At 46.3% G+C, this 19,656-nt stretch overlaps 1 protein-coding gene across 1 annotated transcript in view; it reads right to left on the bottom strand.

The window, feature by feature from the left end:
* STK17A (serine/threonine kinase 17a) overlaps positions 1-17,813 on the bottom strand; it is a 211,402-nt gene extending 193,589 nt beyond the window's left edge. Inside the window, exon 1 of the mRNA XM_069613308.1 lies at positions 17,414-17,813. Within this exon, the coding sequence (XP_069469409.1) occupies positions 17,414-17,550 (137 nt within the window). The 5' untranslated portion in view covers positions 17,551-17,813. The remainder of the gene's footprint in view (positions 1-17,413) is intronic.
* Positions 17,814-19,656: the final 1,843 nt, after the last annotated feature.

The raw sequence follows: 19,656 nt of genomic DNA, 5'->3' as shown, positions 1-19,656 counted from the left end.
GGTGATTTTGGTATTTTGCCATTCAATGCCTTCTAACGTTTTCTGTTTCATTAACCCCTTAAGTGCCAAGAACGAGGTATCTAGTCCTTGGCAACAGGGAGGTAATCCCAAGGACGAGATACCTCGCCCTTGGCACTTAGGGGTTAAGGTACGCAAGAGTAAACAACAGACTCACCTTAATACCTGGTTCACCCCTCACCTCAAAGAACTTAGATTGGAAAAAAGGAAACTAGAAACCATATGGCAACATGCCACAACGGAAGAAAATAAACTAAAACTAAAACTCTGTGCCAATAATTTCAAGAAAGAAATTATCCAAACAAAAAAAGAAGTCTTTAATGAAAGAATCTCAAAAGCATGATCCAATACCAAGGAACTGTTTGTGATCCTTCGGGAATTAGAATCGCCCATACCTCTGCCGGATAACGTACCGAAAGACAAGCAATGGTGCACCAGCATTCAAAATGCCCTAGCAAATAAAATCAAACACTGCAGCTAAAAAAGCCTCTTTTCCCCTTGCTGAAATACCAGCCAATACCACTACTAATGACAAGCCTGACTTGGCTCCATTTAAATTCTCTAAAGTCTCCATTGAGGAAACTGAAAAAATCATTGCATCCCTAGAACCGTCGAACTGTAAAGGAGACAACTGTGTGGCCCAAATAATTAAGGATGGGGCCAGAGATTTAGCCCCCTTTATCTCCAAACTCATTGATGTCTCCTTTTCATCCAATACTGTCCCAAGTAGGGTAAAAGAATCCTGGGTTCTATCCCTTCTCAAAAAACAAACGTTAGACCCGTCCATCCCAACAAACTACAGGCCTATCACATCGGTCCCATTCCTCCTCAAGATAATGAGTGGCCCATTTTCAAATTCAGAATTACCTTGAGACCAACCAACTTCTCGGCTCCCGCCAATCGGGCTTCAGACCCCAGCATGGCACGGAGAATGCATTAATAGACCTTAAAGCGCAAACTGACCAACGACAAAGGAAACACAGCTATGCTACTCCTCCTTGATCTGTTGGCAGCGTTCGACTTGGTGGACCATGCAGTGTTACGCAAACACCTAGCATCGGCTGCCCACTTTTCGAGTGAAGCCATAGCTAGGGTCCAGTCCTTTCTAGACAACAGAAATATGCAAGTCTTTTCCACTTCAGCATCAGCAGACCCAATTCAAACAACATGTGGCGTCCCACAGGGCTCCTGTGTCTCATCAACCATGTATAATATCTTTACTAAGCTTCTATTTGACAAATTGGATAGAATGGGTGTCACCTATACAAATAACGCGGATGACACCCAGATCCTCATTCCCCTTTCAGGCAATTTCACCTCAGATACAGCCTTAGTAAACAAAATATACATCCTCATGCAGGCATGGATGGCAACCCATGGCCTCTGCCTGAAAGTCATTAAAACAGAGCTCCTGATCCATGGCTCGGCTAATAACCTAAAATAACTTGATACTAACTATAGCGCCTTCAACATTGATGGCAATATAATTACAGTCGCCAAAGAAGTGAAAACACTTGGCTTCTATTTGGACTCCACGCTAACTCTAAAAAAACAGGTAAACTCCTTGGCCTCATCCACTGCTTACACTGGCAAACTCAGAGCATGTAGACCCTTCCTTCCTCTCACTAGCAAGCTGCATTAGCTTAGCTAATGCTCTCATTGGAGTACTGTAATGCATTGTACCTAGGAGCTAATAAATATATCATCAACAAATTACAGACACTGCAAAATAATGCCCTCAGAACGGCCCTGAACCTCCAACTGGAGAGCATATATCCAATGCCAGGAGAAACCATCACTGGTTGAAAATTTGCGATAGGATCTTCTTTAAAACTGTGTCATTTACCTTCAAATGTCTCAATAACGCAGCCTCTCCATACCTGAAGGAAAGAAAAATAAAAAAAACACTTCTGTACGACCTTCTATGACAACCGATTCCTTCTGCCTTCAAATACCTAGATTCAGACTAAAAAAAAAAAAAAACAGGACGCAACAGCTTCCCAGTAAAAGCGGCCCAGCAAAGGAATGCACTACCAGTGGAGCTCAGAAGGGATCAGTCCTATTACAGTTTCAGACGCAACACCCTCACCCGTTTACGCCTTAACAACCATTAAGACGAATGATCGCAGTTGTATGTATACGTGTATGCTTCCTACCTGTACCTCTCTACATTTGTAACTAAGCTTGTAAGTACTCTTTGTACCCTTCTATACCTGTAACTAAGCTTTAAGTATTCTTTTTATGCTGTGCGCCCAGTTACCTAAGGGTTTGGTACGCCCTACAAATCAATAAACAAGTGCCTGCTGTCCCTCCATTGCCTGTGACCCAGTCAGTGCCTGGGTAGACACAGTGACCACCTCAGCTGCTGTGCCTGGGACTCCCACCTATGGCAGGTATGTGAGCTCCACCAGACAGGGCGTTGTGGGTGGGACCAGTGCACAGGGGGCCCTGCTGGTATGTCGGCTGGAAGGCACCCTGGAGGACTGATGCACAGAGGAGGAAAGCAGGGAGGTGGTCGCACCAGTCAACATGGAGTCCACCAGGGAACACACCTGCTGAAAGCCAGGCCACGAGGTGGTATAGCTCACTGTGATGATGGGCAAGCAGACTATGAGTTGCCTGCCCATCATCATAAATGACACCTGTCTGCCTTGTCAAACCAGCCAGCAGGGGCAGCACATAATACCGGATGGGCACATCAGGTGGCAAGGAGATGTCGGTATGGGTGGAAGCACAAGCCGACAAGGGGAGGTAGATCTGGGTGGAGACATCCTGGCAGGCGTGCACTGCTGAATTTGATGCCCCAGGGACAGGATTTTGCACAGACTCATGCCCCTGGGACAAGACTGGAGCAAGCATGCCCACCTCAACATCCCCACCTGACCCCATGCGCAGAGTTCCAACGGCCACCTCCTCCACCTTCCCCTGCCCCTCCGACTCCCCCTCCGTCAACCTGGATGACTCCAGGGTGTATTCTGCCATGGATGGCCCCTGTGTGGCATCACCTGGACCCACCACTGCTGAGAAGTCCCTCCCCCTTCACATTCTTAGACTCACCCCCAGCAGCCATGCCTGATGTCACTGGCGCTGCCCCCGCCACATCGCTCCCCGAAGAGCAGCTTTGGGGAGTGTGGCGGGGGCATGCGCCTCTGTCTGGCAGAGGCATCACTGCTCCACAGCACTGCTTCCACCCTCTTCATCAGCTACAACTGTGGAAAAGGAGAGACATAACAGCAACATCAGTGTACTGCACCAAAGCCGGAGTAGAATCACCAACATTGGAACATGACTTGTCAAAGGAACAAACAAATCAATTGCGTATGCTATACACACATGCATCAATTGCACATGTGAGCATGCCATAGCATCAAACACACACACACACACACACACACCCACACAAACATACATCCCTCCCCCTTCCCCCCCCGAGCGGGCCCAAGCGGCACCATGACCAATCATATCAGAGTCCCGGGACCTGCAATGCCCCAACGTGACTAAGCCAGACATCCAAATGCATGCGTTACATCCAGGCGTGACAGATGTCCAGACACACATTCCCATTTTGGGCACACGAGTATCATGCATGCACATGACGTGGGCAACACTACCTCAACTGGCACACTTACAATCCTGGCGCGTCTCAAATACAAGTAACGTTGCATGTGCACAGTCTGTAAGACAGCACTACAACACACAATGCAAGTAAGAGCACATTTCAGATCTGAAGATGTCTGAATCCACACATGGAGAGCAATGCCTGGGGCATGCATGCAGACATCCGTCTCCAAAATATACTTGCTGCCAACATGCAGGTACATGTACAACACACATGCACGGTAGGAGTAGTGCACCACATGGCTACTCACCAGTCGACTCCAGACGTTGGCGTAATTCGCAGACCTGGGAATGCAGCACTGGGTAGAACCTCTCCAGGACCAGCATGTTGTTACTCGACAGCCTGCACTTGCGTGCACAGTGCCACTCTGCGGTAGCACCAGCGTGGATGCAGCGCATGGCTTTGCCCTTGGTGATGAATTTCAGATCCTCTCATCGCTTATTTACGGTCTTGAAGGTGCAGACTGCCACCCCCTCCGCATTGATGGCATCCGTGATCTCGTCCCAAATCTGCCAATGTCCTTCCTTGTCGTGTTGTATCACAAAGTTGAAGAGGGCATCATAATGCCCCAGGGCCTCCTCCACCAGGATGCCAACATCACTGGCGCTAAACTTGACAGCTCGCTGCCATGGGGTTACTACTTTGGTCAGAGGATGATGGTGCTGACATGGCAACCCCTGAGGCAGGTATGGGTGGCCAAGTTGGTCCTGGAGATGGGCTGTGGAGCATTGGTGGCGGAATGGCACAGTGGTAGTCCAACAAGGCAGCTGAGGCGGTGACAGGAGCACAGACAATGGCTGAACAGCAGGCACTCCAACGCAGTGCAGGTGGGCAGCAGGTACACACACACACACGCACACAGTAGAGGCAGCAGCAGATTGCAACGTTGGAGGCAGGTAATATGGCATGGAGGCTGGAGCGTGGGTCTTCCGTGTCTCGTAATGAAGGCAGGCGGAAACTGAGAAAAGTGTAGACACGTGGAAACAGAGGAAAGGCCCTCAGCACGTAACTTACGTGACACCCGCTCCGTGCGCACACCATATTTGGGAATACATAAGTACATGTAAGAGCAACTCCGAACGTGTGTGCAAAGTTGAGGAGACGGACGAGTGGCGTACAGGCATTTTTGGGGTGCCACACAGTCCGTTCACTTTGTCTCCACGCATATGCGCATTTACTTTTGATTTTTGCAAGGCTATCAGTGAGTCCCGTATGCATTTGTTTGAACTCTGGGCGCTATTGTGAACCACTATTCTTAATTTTCTGGTAGTTTTCCAGGGTTCGCATATGCATTTTTTGTGTTGCAGGGTGCCACTGCTAATTGCGTACCACTTTTTTCATTTTTCGGAAGCTATCCTGGTACTGTGTATCATGTACCGTACTATCCACATCCAGGGTACATTTGAGCATTGCTGGACCACAGAACTACGTCTCACATCACGTTGACTGCTCCCTCACTCATATTGCCCAGGACAATAACTTGGTGTGCCTTGCATATTTCCGTTACACCTGGGACACGAGTGTAAAGGCCCCAAGAGGGAAAGGGCGCAGATGTGGCCGGGCTCAGGGACATTCTGTGGAAGCAGCTGCCCCAGCCCTAAGGGGTCAGAGATAAGCTGTGGAAGCAGCTGCCCCAGCCCCAAGGGGTCATTCCATGCCCCAGACCAATTGCAGTCCGGCAGCTGGATCCCAAAGTAGTCCCAGCCACACAGGGATGGCACCAATAACTCATGGCACCCCTGGTGAGAAGGCAAAGCCTGTATAACAGAAGAGGCTCAACCCCATGACATGGCACAGGACACAAGCATGTTGAGGAAGAAGAACTTCCACAATGAAGAACTCCAGATCCTCACAGTCTACATGGCCAGTCACCACCGTGACATATGTCAGCATCCTGGGAGCACCCACACAAACGCTCAGCGTATAGTGCAGTGGCAGCATGTCATAGACAACATCCACGCCTTAGGGTTTGAGATGCGCACTGCTGCACAGGTAGTTAAGCTCTGGAATGATCCCACCCGTTGCACCAAGTCCAAACTGGGTGCCAACCTGGCCTCTGCTTTGACAACTGGAGAGGGGGGAATGGGTGGAGAAATCACCAGTGGCGGAGGAGCTGACCCAGCATGAAAAGGCTATGTGCCAATTCATACTACTGGAGCAGGTGCAAGACATGGGAGGTCTCGAAAATTACGAGGACACATCCGTTGAGTGACCAGCATTGTGCAGTAATGCCTCAACAAGGTGTAGAATTGTGGTGCACATCTGGCTGCATTGGAATGACTGCCCTGGGTGAACCATGTCATGTGGTGGACTGACTCATGTCCAGTGGATACAAACCATGCATTTTAAATTAGTGGAACATGTCCGTTTGACACTACTCATCCGCCACAAGCATCAACATCTGCAACCTGATACCAGAACGTGCACAGTTGTCAGTTGCATCCTTGATGCAAGTGACTCTGCTCTGCTGGACATGTGCATGTGTCAGAAATCCTAGTTACACTTCATGCCATGCAGGGTATTGATTATCTTTTTACGTATGTATAAATGTGCTGCCATGCCACAAAGAGCATCCAAGCTGACACATACAACACGCCTTATGGCGTGCCCTGAGAGAGTGTGCATATTTTCAGACTGTACACATCCCCGCTGCCCCAATGACAAAGAGGCAAATCGTTTTGACGCCTGGTCCCCGTTACCCTCTCACACTCAACCCACACTCTTGTTCCCCATCTACAACTCCATGAACTTACTCTCTCCACTTCACGGACCTGGCCTAGGTGGTCCTCCTACAGCCATACATCACCTGGGACTACTTATGGTTTCCCCAACATTCTCATTGTCTCCAATCACTGGACCAAGACAACATTGGTGTGGTATGTGATGGATGGAGCCTTGTATGTGGCTATGTGTGGCTGCCTGTTGCCATGTAATGTAATTGCATGTCACAGAGACACAGGTCCTTGCCCATTTCACTGGTATTAGTCAGTGTGTAGTAACATTGCCCCTAACGTGCTTCTGAATGACCCTGTTGGTTGGAAATGTGTCCACTGGCAGCATGGCCCTGAGCAGCGAATCTGGTGGCCAGTCTGCATATTCCATGCCCACATTGCTTGTTGGGTATATTGTGTGGATGCTGTATTTCTTCTGACTACATGCCCAGCATTTTCTTGCATGACAGCAATGTGATACACATGTTTACTGTAGACACGTTGCACATGACTCCACATGTCTTTCTGTCCATGTACAGGTGAGGAGGCTGCAGAGGAAGAGGAGGATGAAGAAGCGTTTGTGGTGCTTCAGACCACCAGTGGGGGACGTGCGTGGCATGGCAGGCCGTGAGAACCAACTGGTGCTACAGACCATCCTAAGCCGTGCTGAAGACTCTTCTGAATCTTTGGACACAGCTGCTCTGATGCTGAAACGGATGTGCAGTTCTCAATGCTGGCGGAGGTGAATGCACCAATGGGTGGAGCAGTTGGGGCCCGTGAGTCTGCAGGGGGTCAGGTGCCTTCACAAGGCCAGTAAGTGGTGCGCCCCTGCCCCGCTACCACCCCCGTCTGCAGTGGTTATAGCTGAAAGGCCACCCTCCCATTTATTGGTTTCTGGTCCTGGGACAGATGTCCAAGGGAGGGTTGTAGACTTACATCCAAGGACAGGAGCATCACAGCAGGGGCCATGCTCCCTTGCATCAGGCAGGAGTGGGCCCCACACACGTGTGAAGGCTGGGCAGACAGAGTGGGAGCAGATGTGTTCCGCATATCAACAGGGTGATGCCTTTCAGAGTTCCTTTCAGAGTTTGCCCGAGAGCATGGATAGAATGGCTCCCAGCAACACAGGTGGTGCAACAGATGCAGGTCATATGGTCCACATGCCGCTCCCACAGACAGCGCATAGGGGCAACGGGCAGATCTGCAGTGTTTGCAGGCATCCCTGCTTGCAGAGGGCCATGCACACAATGATGCCCTGAGGCGTGAGATGTTGGCCAGCAGACATGCCTCCTGGTCCACTGTTGCCGTCCGCGAGATCCATGAGACCATGGAGGGGATTTTTTAAAAATTTTGTATTGGACATCCAACCATGTGACTGTTGAACACACAATTGAACCAATTGTATGCTGTCATAATGAAATCTGCATTGACCTTGCACTTTTCCCTTGCATTCTACTTTTTGCGTGCATTTATCCTTGTTTGCAGTTTCACATTGCTTTGTCATGTCTGCTTAGGTCTTCCATGGCAGTTGCCTCGGTGGCCAGCCTTCCAGTCTTAACGTCGGCCTCCATGAAATGCTGCCTCCTGCATGGAGTGCAAGAGGTGAGCATGTGTGTACTTCTTGTGCTTTGCATCATGGGGTCCCACAACTGTACTCACTGCACTGTCCCACTACTACACTGGTGATGGCATGCCTGGTCATGTTATTGTTTGTCTTCCGGGGGTGGGCATGGGGGGGGCTGCCCTTTTGGGGGCTCACTTATCTGTATTTCTGATATCATGCAGCACGTTGGCTGATGTGTGTTGTGTATGTGCCATCGGCTTTGAAACGGGGATACGCGACATGCACATTTGCTGCATGTCATTCAGAGGGGGGTGGAGGGGAGAGTCAGGCCGTGTGGGCGTTGTGGTTGTAGGTCAGTGTGGGTGCTTGAGTGCATGCAAGTGTTTCTGCATGTGTGCTGGGACACATGTGGATGTTTGGCTTGTGAGTTGTTTCCATGTGTTGCAGATCACTGATGGGGGGCATGTGTGCTTTTACTTTTTGGGTGCATGGATGTGTTGGCTGCACTCAGTTTCATTGTTTCCATTGTCTGCAGATCCTTCTGTCAGGGAATGATGGCTATTTAATGGGATGTTTTTTGACCGCCGACTGCATGCGCAGGGGACAGGTAAGATGTGCATTTATCTTTATCCATATTGAATGGCTACATTTGTTGCTGCATGTCTGTATGTGGCCATTCTGGTGTGTCGCCCTCTGTCACAATTGTCAATTACCTCTTGTTCAGTGGTTCATTTGGGATCGGGAGCATTGTGGTCATGTTGCCAGAATCTAGGTCACATGTGGATCCTTACTGCACTGCTTTTCCACACACCCCAATAGGGACATGTTTGTGCCCATCATGCACTTTCTCGAACATGTGAATGATGTGCACAAATATTGTGCGTCCTGTATTTTGGGGGGTAGGTGAATTTGAGACCTAGGGGGTGATTCAATTCAATAGTTGCCGTGGTGGGAAACCAATAACACCTATGTGTACAAATGTGTTGGGGAAAGAGAAAATAAATAAAAAACACGTACCACTCAATAGTTTGTCCAGATATATAAACAATTGAAATCACTGTATGATCCCCAAAGTGCCCAGGTTGTATATCACGCCCGAAAATCATGTTTCGAAAAGTACAATGCACACACTCAATTCAAACAGATAATCATCCGACATATTAGCAAAGAAAAGGACTATAAATCAATTGCATCACAGTGCAAAATACACACGTTACTAATAATGACTGCAACGTTAATCTACAAATTTACAAGTGTAAACACCCAGGCACATATTAAATCATAGCATCAAGGCTCAATTACTTAAAACATACTGACCACATGATTCAACAACAGTGACAGTTATCAAAATAGGTGTAATCATACATATATCTTGGAAATTGTCACTCAAAGATAATCTCCATCGTCACTAGGATAGGGGGGACTGCAGAAAATTAACATTGGCAATATGTACACACAAGCTATACCCAGTGATTTAATTGCAGAATATTCACCACACATTTTCAGTGCAAAACATCAGTTGCATTGAAACTCACCAAAAAAAAACCCATTAAAAAAACAAATTTAAATTAATAAGACACAGATGTATGCTTTGGCAAGTGGGATGATTAGTTAATAGAGGTGGGTGGTAGAAGGGGCTGTCCCCTGGCAGTTTGTAGCAGATAAATACTGTTGGCCAAGAAATTGGTGGTAAAACACACACATAAAATTCGTGACATGGCCCGACACAGCTCTGGTAAGAGCACAGGTGCCTCCGACAACAATGGAAGAGCATTGATGCTTGAACACCACTGAGAGTCAATAAACGGCCCATTCTCCGTGCTGGGGCAGGAGAATTATTAGTGTGCAGAGGCCCCTTTGCAGTGCATTGCATCATATGTACAGTGCTTTTGCGCTCTTCTCCACGTGCTAGCAAACACTACTATCCATATTAAGGGCCATTCTACTTGCAACTAGTTGGAAGTCCATGTCCTTCTTGTAGAACAATTACATTTTGTCACCTCAGGCATGCGAATACAGTACATGAACATCACACGGCTGATGCACATGTTTGTGCACATGGAGTAAGTGGCTCCCAAAGCAGGTATGAGGCAGTATACACAGCAAAATCATGCACTGGAGGGGCAAGATGCCCAAAAAACGGCCATACTGCCCCCCAAGTGACAACAAGGGGCCTCTCTTCAAATCCAAAGTGCAAGCTACACCACTTTTGGCGAAGTAGGGCCACAAACTTACAGATATGTCAGACACTGCAGTACCCACAGCAGCTAGTAGGCTGCACAACCAAAGTGCGCCTTCCCCTGCTCCCACTTTTTGACATGGTGTAGGAGCAGCTGGAAGGTCCACAATGGGTGGTCTGACTTAAACACGTAGAAAAACATATTCAAGGAATAAGAGAAATAGTCCCAAATGAGATGCGATGAATGTTTTGCAACCTGTTGGATCAGAGGCCGGTGAAGTATTCAAATAACGATCAGACACCGGCGGAATAGGTTTACACCACTGCCAAAGGAGTCCTGAAATCATTTTCATCACCAACTGAATCTTGATTGAGAGGTTGAATGTGCGCAGGCAGGAAATGACCAGGTGAATCATGATGCCAGAGTTTAACACCTTATTCTGTAAAATAGCTAATGTGAATGACAAAATAAGAGTTCCGGCCATACAGCACTGGGCATCTGCAAAATTACATCAGAAAATCCAGAAAGAATAATTCATATCACGGACAAAACAATGCTACAAATGGTGCACAATTAAAACCAGGCTAACTGCCACACATGTACATTGGAGAAAGCAATGGAGAGGCCCGGCAATCAAACCAGACTACCAAAGGTAATGCCCATCCAACTGCCCCCATTCACTCAATTATTCCTTCTCCACACAACACATTCAACTCTAATCTCCACCTTTCGCAAGACTAACATACGGGATGCAGTTTCACAGTTAACAGGCACACTTCCTTCCATTGGACTATTTGGTGAAAAAACCCTGCGAGTCTTCCTATTGAATTGGTAAATACCCCGTTATACCTCTCAACGTACTTCCAGAGATACTTTCAAGCCTTGCTAGGCAGTGTTTGGGCTCAATTTTATGTGAAGTTTCGTCTGCTCTGTCCACCCTAAGAGTGACACCTTTCCTCATTACATACCTTCCCATACCATAATGGCGCTGTCTCCTTTAAAGTCTAAGGACCCAATAAAATACATCAGAAAGTCTGTTTTGTCCATATTTTACCCATCATGGTTAATATCTAATGGTATTAGGTCCTCCACTCCTTATCTCACTCTCTAAAACTCTCCTCGAGAGTAGCGTTACTTTGCTCCCGAAGCAGCCATCATCTTCATCTCCCTTGCATTCACTCCAACATCCACCATGGGGCTCTCAATCATTGCCATTTTCACTGTCCATCACACCGATCATTAACTCATCCACATCTCCTTTTTCTTCAGATGACCCCCACTTTGCACCTTCTACGAGTTGTACAGTCTTGCGAGGCAAAATTCCAGTTGTCTGAAAAGGTCAGCAATAGTTGGCAAAATGCCTTCCTCCCCCCACCCCTCTCCCTCTCCTATATGACACTTTTCTTCAGGGACAGATGTTGGAGCTTGTCAAATGTCCTTTCCTTCCTCACTGAAAGCACACCCCGTCTGCGGCACCGGAACCATCATGTTGCATTGTATAGCTCTGTCCATCCTTGCTTTAGAGGTTCCCCACACTACCGTGGCTACTACAGTTACAGTATCTTCAGGGCGCTCTGTTTTCCATCAATATCTTGATTGCCACATTCTTGTCTGAACACCCGCTGAGCTTTGCTACACAAGCCACAGAGTGTGTTCCACCCACTTTGCTATTTGGAGCATTTTCATGGAGAGGCGCGTTGTCCTTCTAACCTAACTCTACAGTGGACCATGAATCGGTCCTGTATGTGCATGTCTAATATTTTTCAAAAATTGCATAATTAGGGCGGAATGTCTGAGCTCAGTCACATAGCCCTCCACTGGTTTGCCAGATTCTTTCACTCTTGTGGCAAAATGATCTCTAAGATAGTGATGGCTTTGGGATTGAAGTGGTCATCTGTCTAGCTTTCGCAGAGCAATGACGAAGTCATTCATGCTTTCTGATAAAAGATCACTGTCTGATAGTTTGACATTTTCGTAGATGTGCCACCCCTTGTGTCCCAGGAAATCAATTAGTAAGGCAACTTTCCTGCCTATTGTAAAGCCATTTCCAAAAGAGGCCATCATACTTTAGGGTTAGGTACTTGGTCGTTTGACTATTCGTCTCTACCTGGAAGGGTTTAGGGTCGGTTCATACTTAGTACTGGGCTATGCTAAAATCACCCCACTAGTAGGCTCACTTCTACTAAGCAGGGCTTGCAATTGGAACACTGGGAATACTAAATATTCGGTATTAGGTGACCTTTTTTAAAAAAAAACGCTGATTTAGAAAGACTGCTCTGTGACCGCAAAGAGCAGTCTTTCTAAGTCGAACTGTCACGGCCATGCAGTTTTTTTACCAAATGGGGCAAGAGAATGTGGGGGGTAAGGACATTACCTTTTTTGTAGGCGGCCTAAAATCAGCCGAAAAATAATAAATCCGTCAGTCTTTCGGTTGGGTGACCTACAAAAATCAAGAAAAAAAAAATGACATAGAACCAATAGAAATATAATGTTGACTGGTTAATTATCGCCAGTCAGCTGGAAGGACTCGTGTGGGTATCCCACTAAATTTCTTTTGAAAGAGTATTTAATGTCTTCAATAATTCTTGAGAAAGTACGGATAATTCCGATGGATTTATAGTAAAAATATTTGTATTCAACCATTTACATCTTTCTGAGGCCTTTGGCAAACTTTATATTGTTCAATGCATTTCGGTCAATGATAGACCTTCATCAGGAACTGTGTAAAACGTTGCTTTAAATCTTTGGCCTGATTTACTGTGCTTCCTTATTGGTAATTTATCCAATTTCTCTTCACTCAAGCATGCTTGTTTGTGTTAGCTGTTGCATGTCCTTAATAAAACTTCTTTAGCTTCCGTCCCTTCAAGGTTCCTCTATCCCCTTGTGGGAAATGTCTGAAAATTGTGTTTTTTCCCCTAATTTTCGGACTTTGCCGGGGCTTGTGGGTATTACATTCTTTGGCGATGTTGATCTGTTCCTACAAGGTGAACCCCCCCGATATAGGGCCATTATGGGCTATTTTACAGCATTACTGTTCCCATTAAGAAAAAGCATAGAAAGAGAGGTTAGAATTCAGTTCCAATGGCTGTTTCCAAGTCGAGTGTTCAAACATCTAAGCTACCCATGCTTGCTCATGAAGCCTATATAAGCAGGATCTAAGCTTAAGCTCAGCACTGTACGTCATAAGGCACAGGCACCATGTTGGGGATGGTATTGAATGTCTACCCTGGAAAACCATAGACAGGGCAAGATTTTCAGTACGGCCAAAATCCTGAGCCTGGGTAGGACATTTTGTGTCCAGTGTCACACCGTGAATTTACATTTATGCCTATCACTGATGCAGAGCAAAGTATGAAAACTGCTATGCTGGCCCCATAGGCCAGGTAGCGTTGTATACATACCACAATTAAATTAATAAATAAAGTTTGCCAGTTTCACCTCCAACAAAACAACAAAGCATATCTCCAGTGATTCTAGAAACAACAAGTGACATCTATAGTTCCAATGCTAACACATCTCCCCATGATCAATGCCAGTGTTTGCATTCCCTGGTGGAAGAGCGCTGAGCATCCTCAGGCAACCCCCATGGATATAGCGCTGCTTTTCACCATGAATTATACTGGTCAAGTTACACAATTATGTAGTTCATAAGAAGATACAGGGGAATGTATAGACCAGCACAACAAAATACTGGGTGTAGCCTTCTGATAATATTAACCTTAAATGTTCACTGTGACTGGCATCTAACATACTTGCTTATCTATGTCATGGGTGACATTGGTGGACCACGGTGCCACCGAATCCAAGAACCCTGTAGCGCTTTGAGGCCATATCACTGTCAATTAAAAATTGTACAAACACTACATAACATAACATTATATTACTACTGCTTTTCTTCATGTAGCCAGTTTTTGATGTTGGGGGCCCTCACTGTCCTAACTATTGATTATGTGACGGGTCCTCATTTCCATCATTTCATACAATCACGTCTTGGTGTTATGCAGCTTGCCCTCATTTTTGCCACTGATGTTCTATACATCAACTCAAATTCTCTTTAGGCTGACCCTTGATCTATCTTTAGAATGGAGGTCTACAAGACTTGTCTTAGAGTGCTCATCCACGTCAGGTTTTCAAGATAGCCTTGACTATGCAAATCACGGATTCACTGCTTCCAAATCTCTTTGTGCGGATGAGCAGAAAATTGGATTGGATTTGGCTCTTGAGGTCCAGGTGTGGATACACTTTGTTATACATATTGTAGGCTGCTTACTTGAGATATGCCTGTGTTTGCCTCTCCAGGTGCCTCTGGATATTACTTCGGGATATTTGCAGAAAGTGCATGAAAATATTTGAGCATGGACTACATAGTCTCCTCTGCAAATATTAGAAATACTGGAGTGGGTGTGAAGAATTGGATGGTTAAAGATGGAACACCGATAGCACCCAATTTGCATATGCACAACAAGAATGGAAAAAAACAGTAGCTAAAGACGGTCAATGCAGATCAGGGACACGCTACATCCATTCACAGGTCAGCAACAAATTACCTGCTCCTGGTTTTGTGCGTCATAAATTGCCTCGGTCACAAATAGAACCAATAGAACACATTATGCATCAATTAGGGCTTCGAAAACGGACAGGCTACAAAGTTGGGGCGCCTAATATCATGGAGGTAAATAAAGAATGATAATTAGGCCATGATGTCTCTGGTAGAAGACAGCATTCCTTTCATGAAGATTTTGGGCCACCTCGCCTTTCATATTTCACTTTAAACATTGGGGACTGAAGAACATGTGCTCCTCTCGGCTGCCACAGTAGAAGAAAGGGTTGAAATTCCGTCTTATTTACCTCATACCGAGCAAACTCCTTTCCCTAAATACGTGTCCTTTTCCTTCACTGTCAAAGCTGGAATCTTCCAGTTGTCATTTGGTTGAGTGAGGGTATAGGAAGTGTCTCACTCATGCATGGTGGAATATTATATAGTGTTCAAAATAGAACAATAATAGTGACCCATCTACATAGCGCACACTGTAAGCTAACTGGCATCTAAACTCATTCATAGCAGGCACGACTATGGATCCCTCCCCTCCTGATTTTCATGAACTTGATGCACCAAGAAGGTATTGCTGCTTCATGTGATAATGCTGGCAGATTTGGTCACACTGCATTGACATATTTTAACTATTATTTGTTCTAATACTTGTGTCGTGCTCAAACTGTTTTCTCACTTTGCTTGTGGTCCATACTTTTTGCCCCAAACGAAAAGGAAATGCATGATATCACCACACTGTGGGATCGCACCATATGCAAACTTACAAAAAAACGATATACTGATCTTTGGCGACGCTGACCCAGCAACTATGATTTCTAGACACAGACTGTAAACCACGTCAGGGTTGATTTTCCTTACTATTCCTCTCAGCAGTGTCACTGCGCCACTTTAACAATCTACTTGTAATTGTTAAACCGCAAAAAAACAATGGGGTGTGTACAAGCAAAACGACCAGTGCAGCGTGCATATCGAAAGATTGTAACTTTAAGAATAATGAAAATAAACACCAGGGTATGTCCTGCCCTTATGGATTAAAAACTGAGCATGCCAGGCGCCGAAGGTTGACAATTCCGTTGTGAGAAGTAACTCCATGCTCAAATGTGACTGAAGTAAGAGAGACCGGAGAAATTAGATTTTCTAACCGGCCCATCATATTAAAAACACATTTTTAATCACTCATTCATCCATGCCATTGCAGTTTTTTTTACTAGTAAATCGCAAACTGACCAAGGATTTTTTCCACAACTTAAATTATGCATTAACCTTTTGTTTCCATCACTATTTGGAGGCTTGATGGGACGACATTGTATGACACCAACAAGACAGAGGAGAATTGGGTAATTACTCAAACTGTGAGATCTCCAAATCAACTTCAAGAATAAAAAGAAACACAATGGACTATTTAGCCCTTCAATTCACCATTGCCATATTCAAGACCAGCCTACACGGCCCCAGTTCCGGTGCGTGAGGTATACAAAGTAAGGTAGAAGGTGGAAATGTCAATAACATTAATGCCAGTCAAATGCATATATTTCATAACAATGGTGCATTTAAGGAGGTTCATAGCTTTAACATACGAGCTACATAAAAGAACGATGAGCAATTGAAGTGCCACCCTATGGTTTTAAAAATGGTAGGTCAACACCACCCAATGCAGCAATGCACTCAACCACACAATGTAGAGTATAAACTTCTTCAGACGCAAATATAGTCTATGCACAGTAATGTCTCAGCTCTTCAGAGGACACCACGCACCTCAACCTAGAAAAACAAAATAACAAAAACAAACGGCGATGCGTGGGTAAAGATCAAGGAGGGGGTGCCGTTGGTCTACCCAATTAAAATTCGGGCTACTCCAAATGAAACAAGAGCAATAAAAGATCGCGAGAGCCTCCTGCTTCTCCTTCGACTATCATCAAGTGGCAGACGTTTAGGATCGGGGTCAGAGCTACGGAAACATCAGTAGCTCCAGATCACCCAGGGCAGGTATCCAACCCTCGCCTCGATGGAGGCCGGGTGCCGTGGTGGTGCACTGTCAAACATGCCCCATTGACTGCATGCCAACGATTGGAAACAGCAGAGGAACAAGCACCAAAGTCTACGGCACAAAGAGAAATTCATTATAGTTTTAAACGGAATTGATGCGAAGGGAAGGTGTTGTAAATGAGGCGATGAATATAGAGAAAAAACAACTTTAAAAAAAAGATATGCCTCTCTTTTAATACGGACGGAGGGGCTTGCTTCCGCAGTGTTCACACTCAGCGAGTGTCCCCTGCGCTCCGTAATCTCGCTTGAATGTCCATCAAACTCAAGGAAAACGGGAGCGAAATGCAAACTTCTGCGATATACAAGCCCAGTGCGACTTTTCCCTCAAATATATGAAGGCTAGCACATTTCTCCGTGTGCTGGTGTAAATCCTGGCTCGTGTGACGCTCTTAATTTAGCTGGATATGCAAAAGTACCTTTAAATACGGTGCTTAATTCCCCCATCACGCAAAGAAAAAAGCGCATCACATCGTATAATTTGTCTCGATGTATACTTTTAAGGTACCAAATACTTAATTGCGAAGACTCCAGAAAGTTGTTAAACCCTACTACTTCTTGTTTCTGCCACTACCGTCCACTGGATTCCTACCTACAACGCCTTTCCCACACAAAACCACAATATTGACATTAAACGGGCGGCCGCAGCCTTGAGCTGTCACGCGGCAGTCTTGTGTGTGCGCCTCTGTGTTGCGTCTGCGAAGTGACAGCTCGCGCCGTGCTCACCTGCCAAGCTCGTGCCCAGGTGAAAGGGTGTAGCGGTCCGAGAAGCGCTCCGTACAGATGGGCGTGTTGATGCCGCTAAACAATCCCGGACGCGTTGGGCTCCGCGGTGCCCGACAACAGCACTCCTCGGGCACCATGGCTTTTGGGGCTTGAGAACCAGCCTCGTCGCCCCTTTTTGTCCCGTCGGTCTTGCTGCGATGTTTCTTAACCTGGTCTCTTTTTCAAGCAGCAAGGACCTTGCCACGCCTGCACTTCTCAACTCCGAATCTTTGGTTTGCCGTGTAACTCAGCAGCTTCTGTATGCCATCCCCTCCGGCTCGCACACAGCTGCTCTCCACAGTCACTCCCAGAGCCAGTCTCTCAGTTCCGCTCAGGGTGCCCTACTACGGCTCCACCGCTAGAGCGCACAACACAGGAGGCGTGTCCCGATGGCAACCATGTTGGGTGAGTGTACGTCCTGTACTGTGAGGGTTACACACCGTGACGTCGTACGTCAGACATTCCCCGTAGGACAGCTGTAGTGTACGAACTGAACCGCTAGAGGCAGAAAGACTGGGAGCTATGAAGCTGCCTGGAATGTGCCATAGCGCCATCATTGTATACCTTCGCATCATCCACATATGCGATCTAGCTTTGTCCTCGGTATTTTGCTGCGTCTCCTAGGTTGCGGTTTGTGTACGCCTCGAAACGTGAGACGGCGGTGTTACAACCAAATGCATACCTTAAAGCTGATGACAGCCTCTTCGAGGCTAGTGCGTGGATACACGCAGCTTAGCCCATGCTCCCAGTGATCGGCTAATTAGTCTCATTATTATATGCAGCGCTTAAGTAGTGCTCAACAAGTCTAGACAACATAAATGCCAACTTTCCGATGCACCTGGGAGGGAGATTTCGTCACCAAAATTGGTACATGTATTTTTCCTATAGGAATGTATTGGGGCTAGAATAATTTTAGGCAGGAGAACGTGAAAAATAGCATACATGCCAACATTCCGACGCACCTAGGAGGGAATTTTGAGAGAGAACATCGGGAGACGTAGTTTTCCCCATAGGAATGTATTGACACTGGAGTTATCTTAGGCGGGAGAACGTGAAAAAAGCAATATTTCTAATAGAAAAGTCGTGAGTCTCCTGCCTAAATTGGGAGTGTTGGCATGTATGAAATAGTAACATTTTTCACTGAAAAGTCAGGAGTCTCCTGCCTAAATCGGGACGGTTGGCATATATATGACAAAGCCAACAGAGTTGTCTCTTGTAGGAATTAGGCATTTGACAACCACTACTATCATTTCCTCACATACCCATTTGCCAGCTGTTGCCATATTATGATGGCCTGGGTTTGCGAGTTTAGATTGGTAGGTGGGCAGCAAGGGATGGGGTAAGCTAGGGTGGAGGGGTGCTGGGGCAGGGGGTGTTTGGCTGCTGGTATGCTTACCATCTGACATGGGAACACATAAGGGGTTGGGTGGGGGGATTACAAATAAAAAATCGTAATTGCAATGAGGAGACCGCCACGAGTGAAGGAATGGGGCCAGAACAAGACAGAGTTGCGCTCCTGCAAAAATTGTCTTGCCAGAGTGGCATTCTGCGTAGACCCCAGACCCAAACCCACCCCCACACTTGTTGAGCAAGCTCTCCCCACCTAACAGCTGCATGAGCTTTTGGAGTCTAAATGTGTGCATATGTTTAGTCTCAAACTGCATCTAAAAGTCTGTTTTGCTTACCAGGACTGCCACCCTCAAATAACAAAACAGTCCAAAGCTGTATGTATGTATAAATGCTAACATTCTGAGGCACCTGGGAGGGAGATTTTGCCACGAAAAGCGAGAGCAATGTGTTTTCCCGTAGGCTTGCATTGGGCTTAGAATTATTTTAGACGGGAGAAAGGGAAAAAGAGCAATATTTTTAATAGAAAAATCAGGAGGGTTGTCATGTATCTATATGTCTCGTGCTTTGCACACATTTTACTGTCACTGTGAATATTCTGACAGATGAAATGAGCAACATACCCAGTGTGTATGCTAAGAAGGAACTCAAATTTGAATTACTATTACAGACATGTTTCATAAATCGGTAGTCATTCTTATGTTCCCAAAAAGCACATTGTTTTTATGGAAAGCAGCAGGTATCCTATATTCAGGGCACCCACAGTCTTTGACACCTAGCTCTGCCCATCAGTCCTGCCAACATCACTGACAATCCTCCCACCCACCTGCTAAGCCATCCGCGTGAAGTGTGTTAGG

This window comes from Ambystoma mexicanum, chromosome 5p, assembly GCF_040938575.1.
Source record: "Ambystoma mexicanum isolate Mex_15411 chromosome 5p, UKY_AmexF1_1, whole genome shotgun sequence".
NCBI lineage: Eukaryota > Metazoa > Chordata > Amphibia > Caudata > Ambystomatidae > Ambystoma > Ambystoma mexicanum.
The sequence above is the reverse complement of the archived record's forward strand: the minus strand, read 5'-3'. Positions and strand labels throughout refer to the sequence as shown.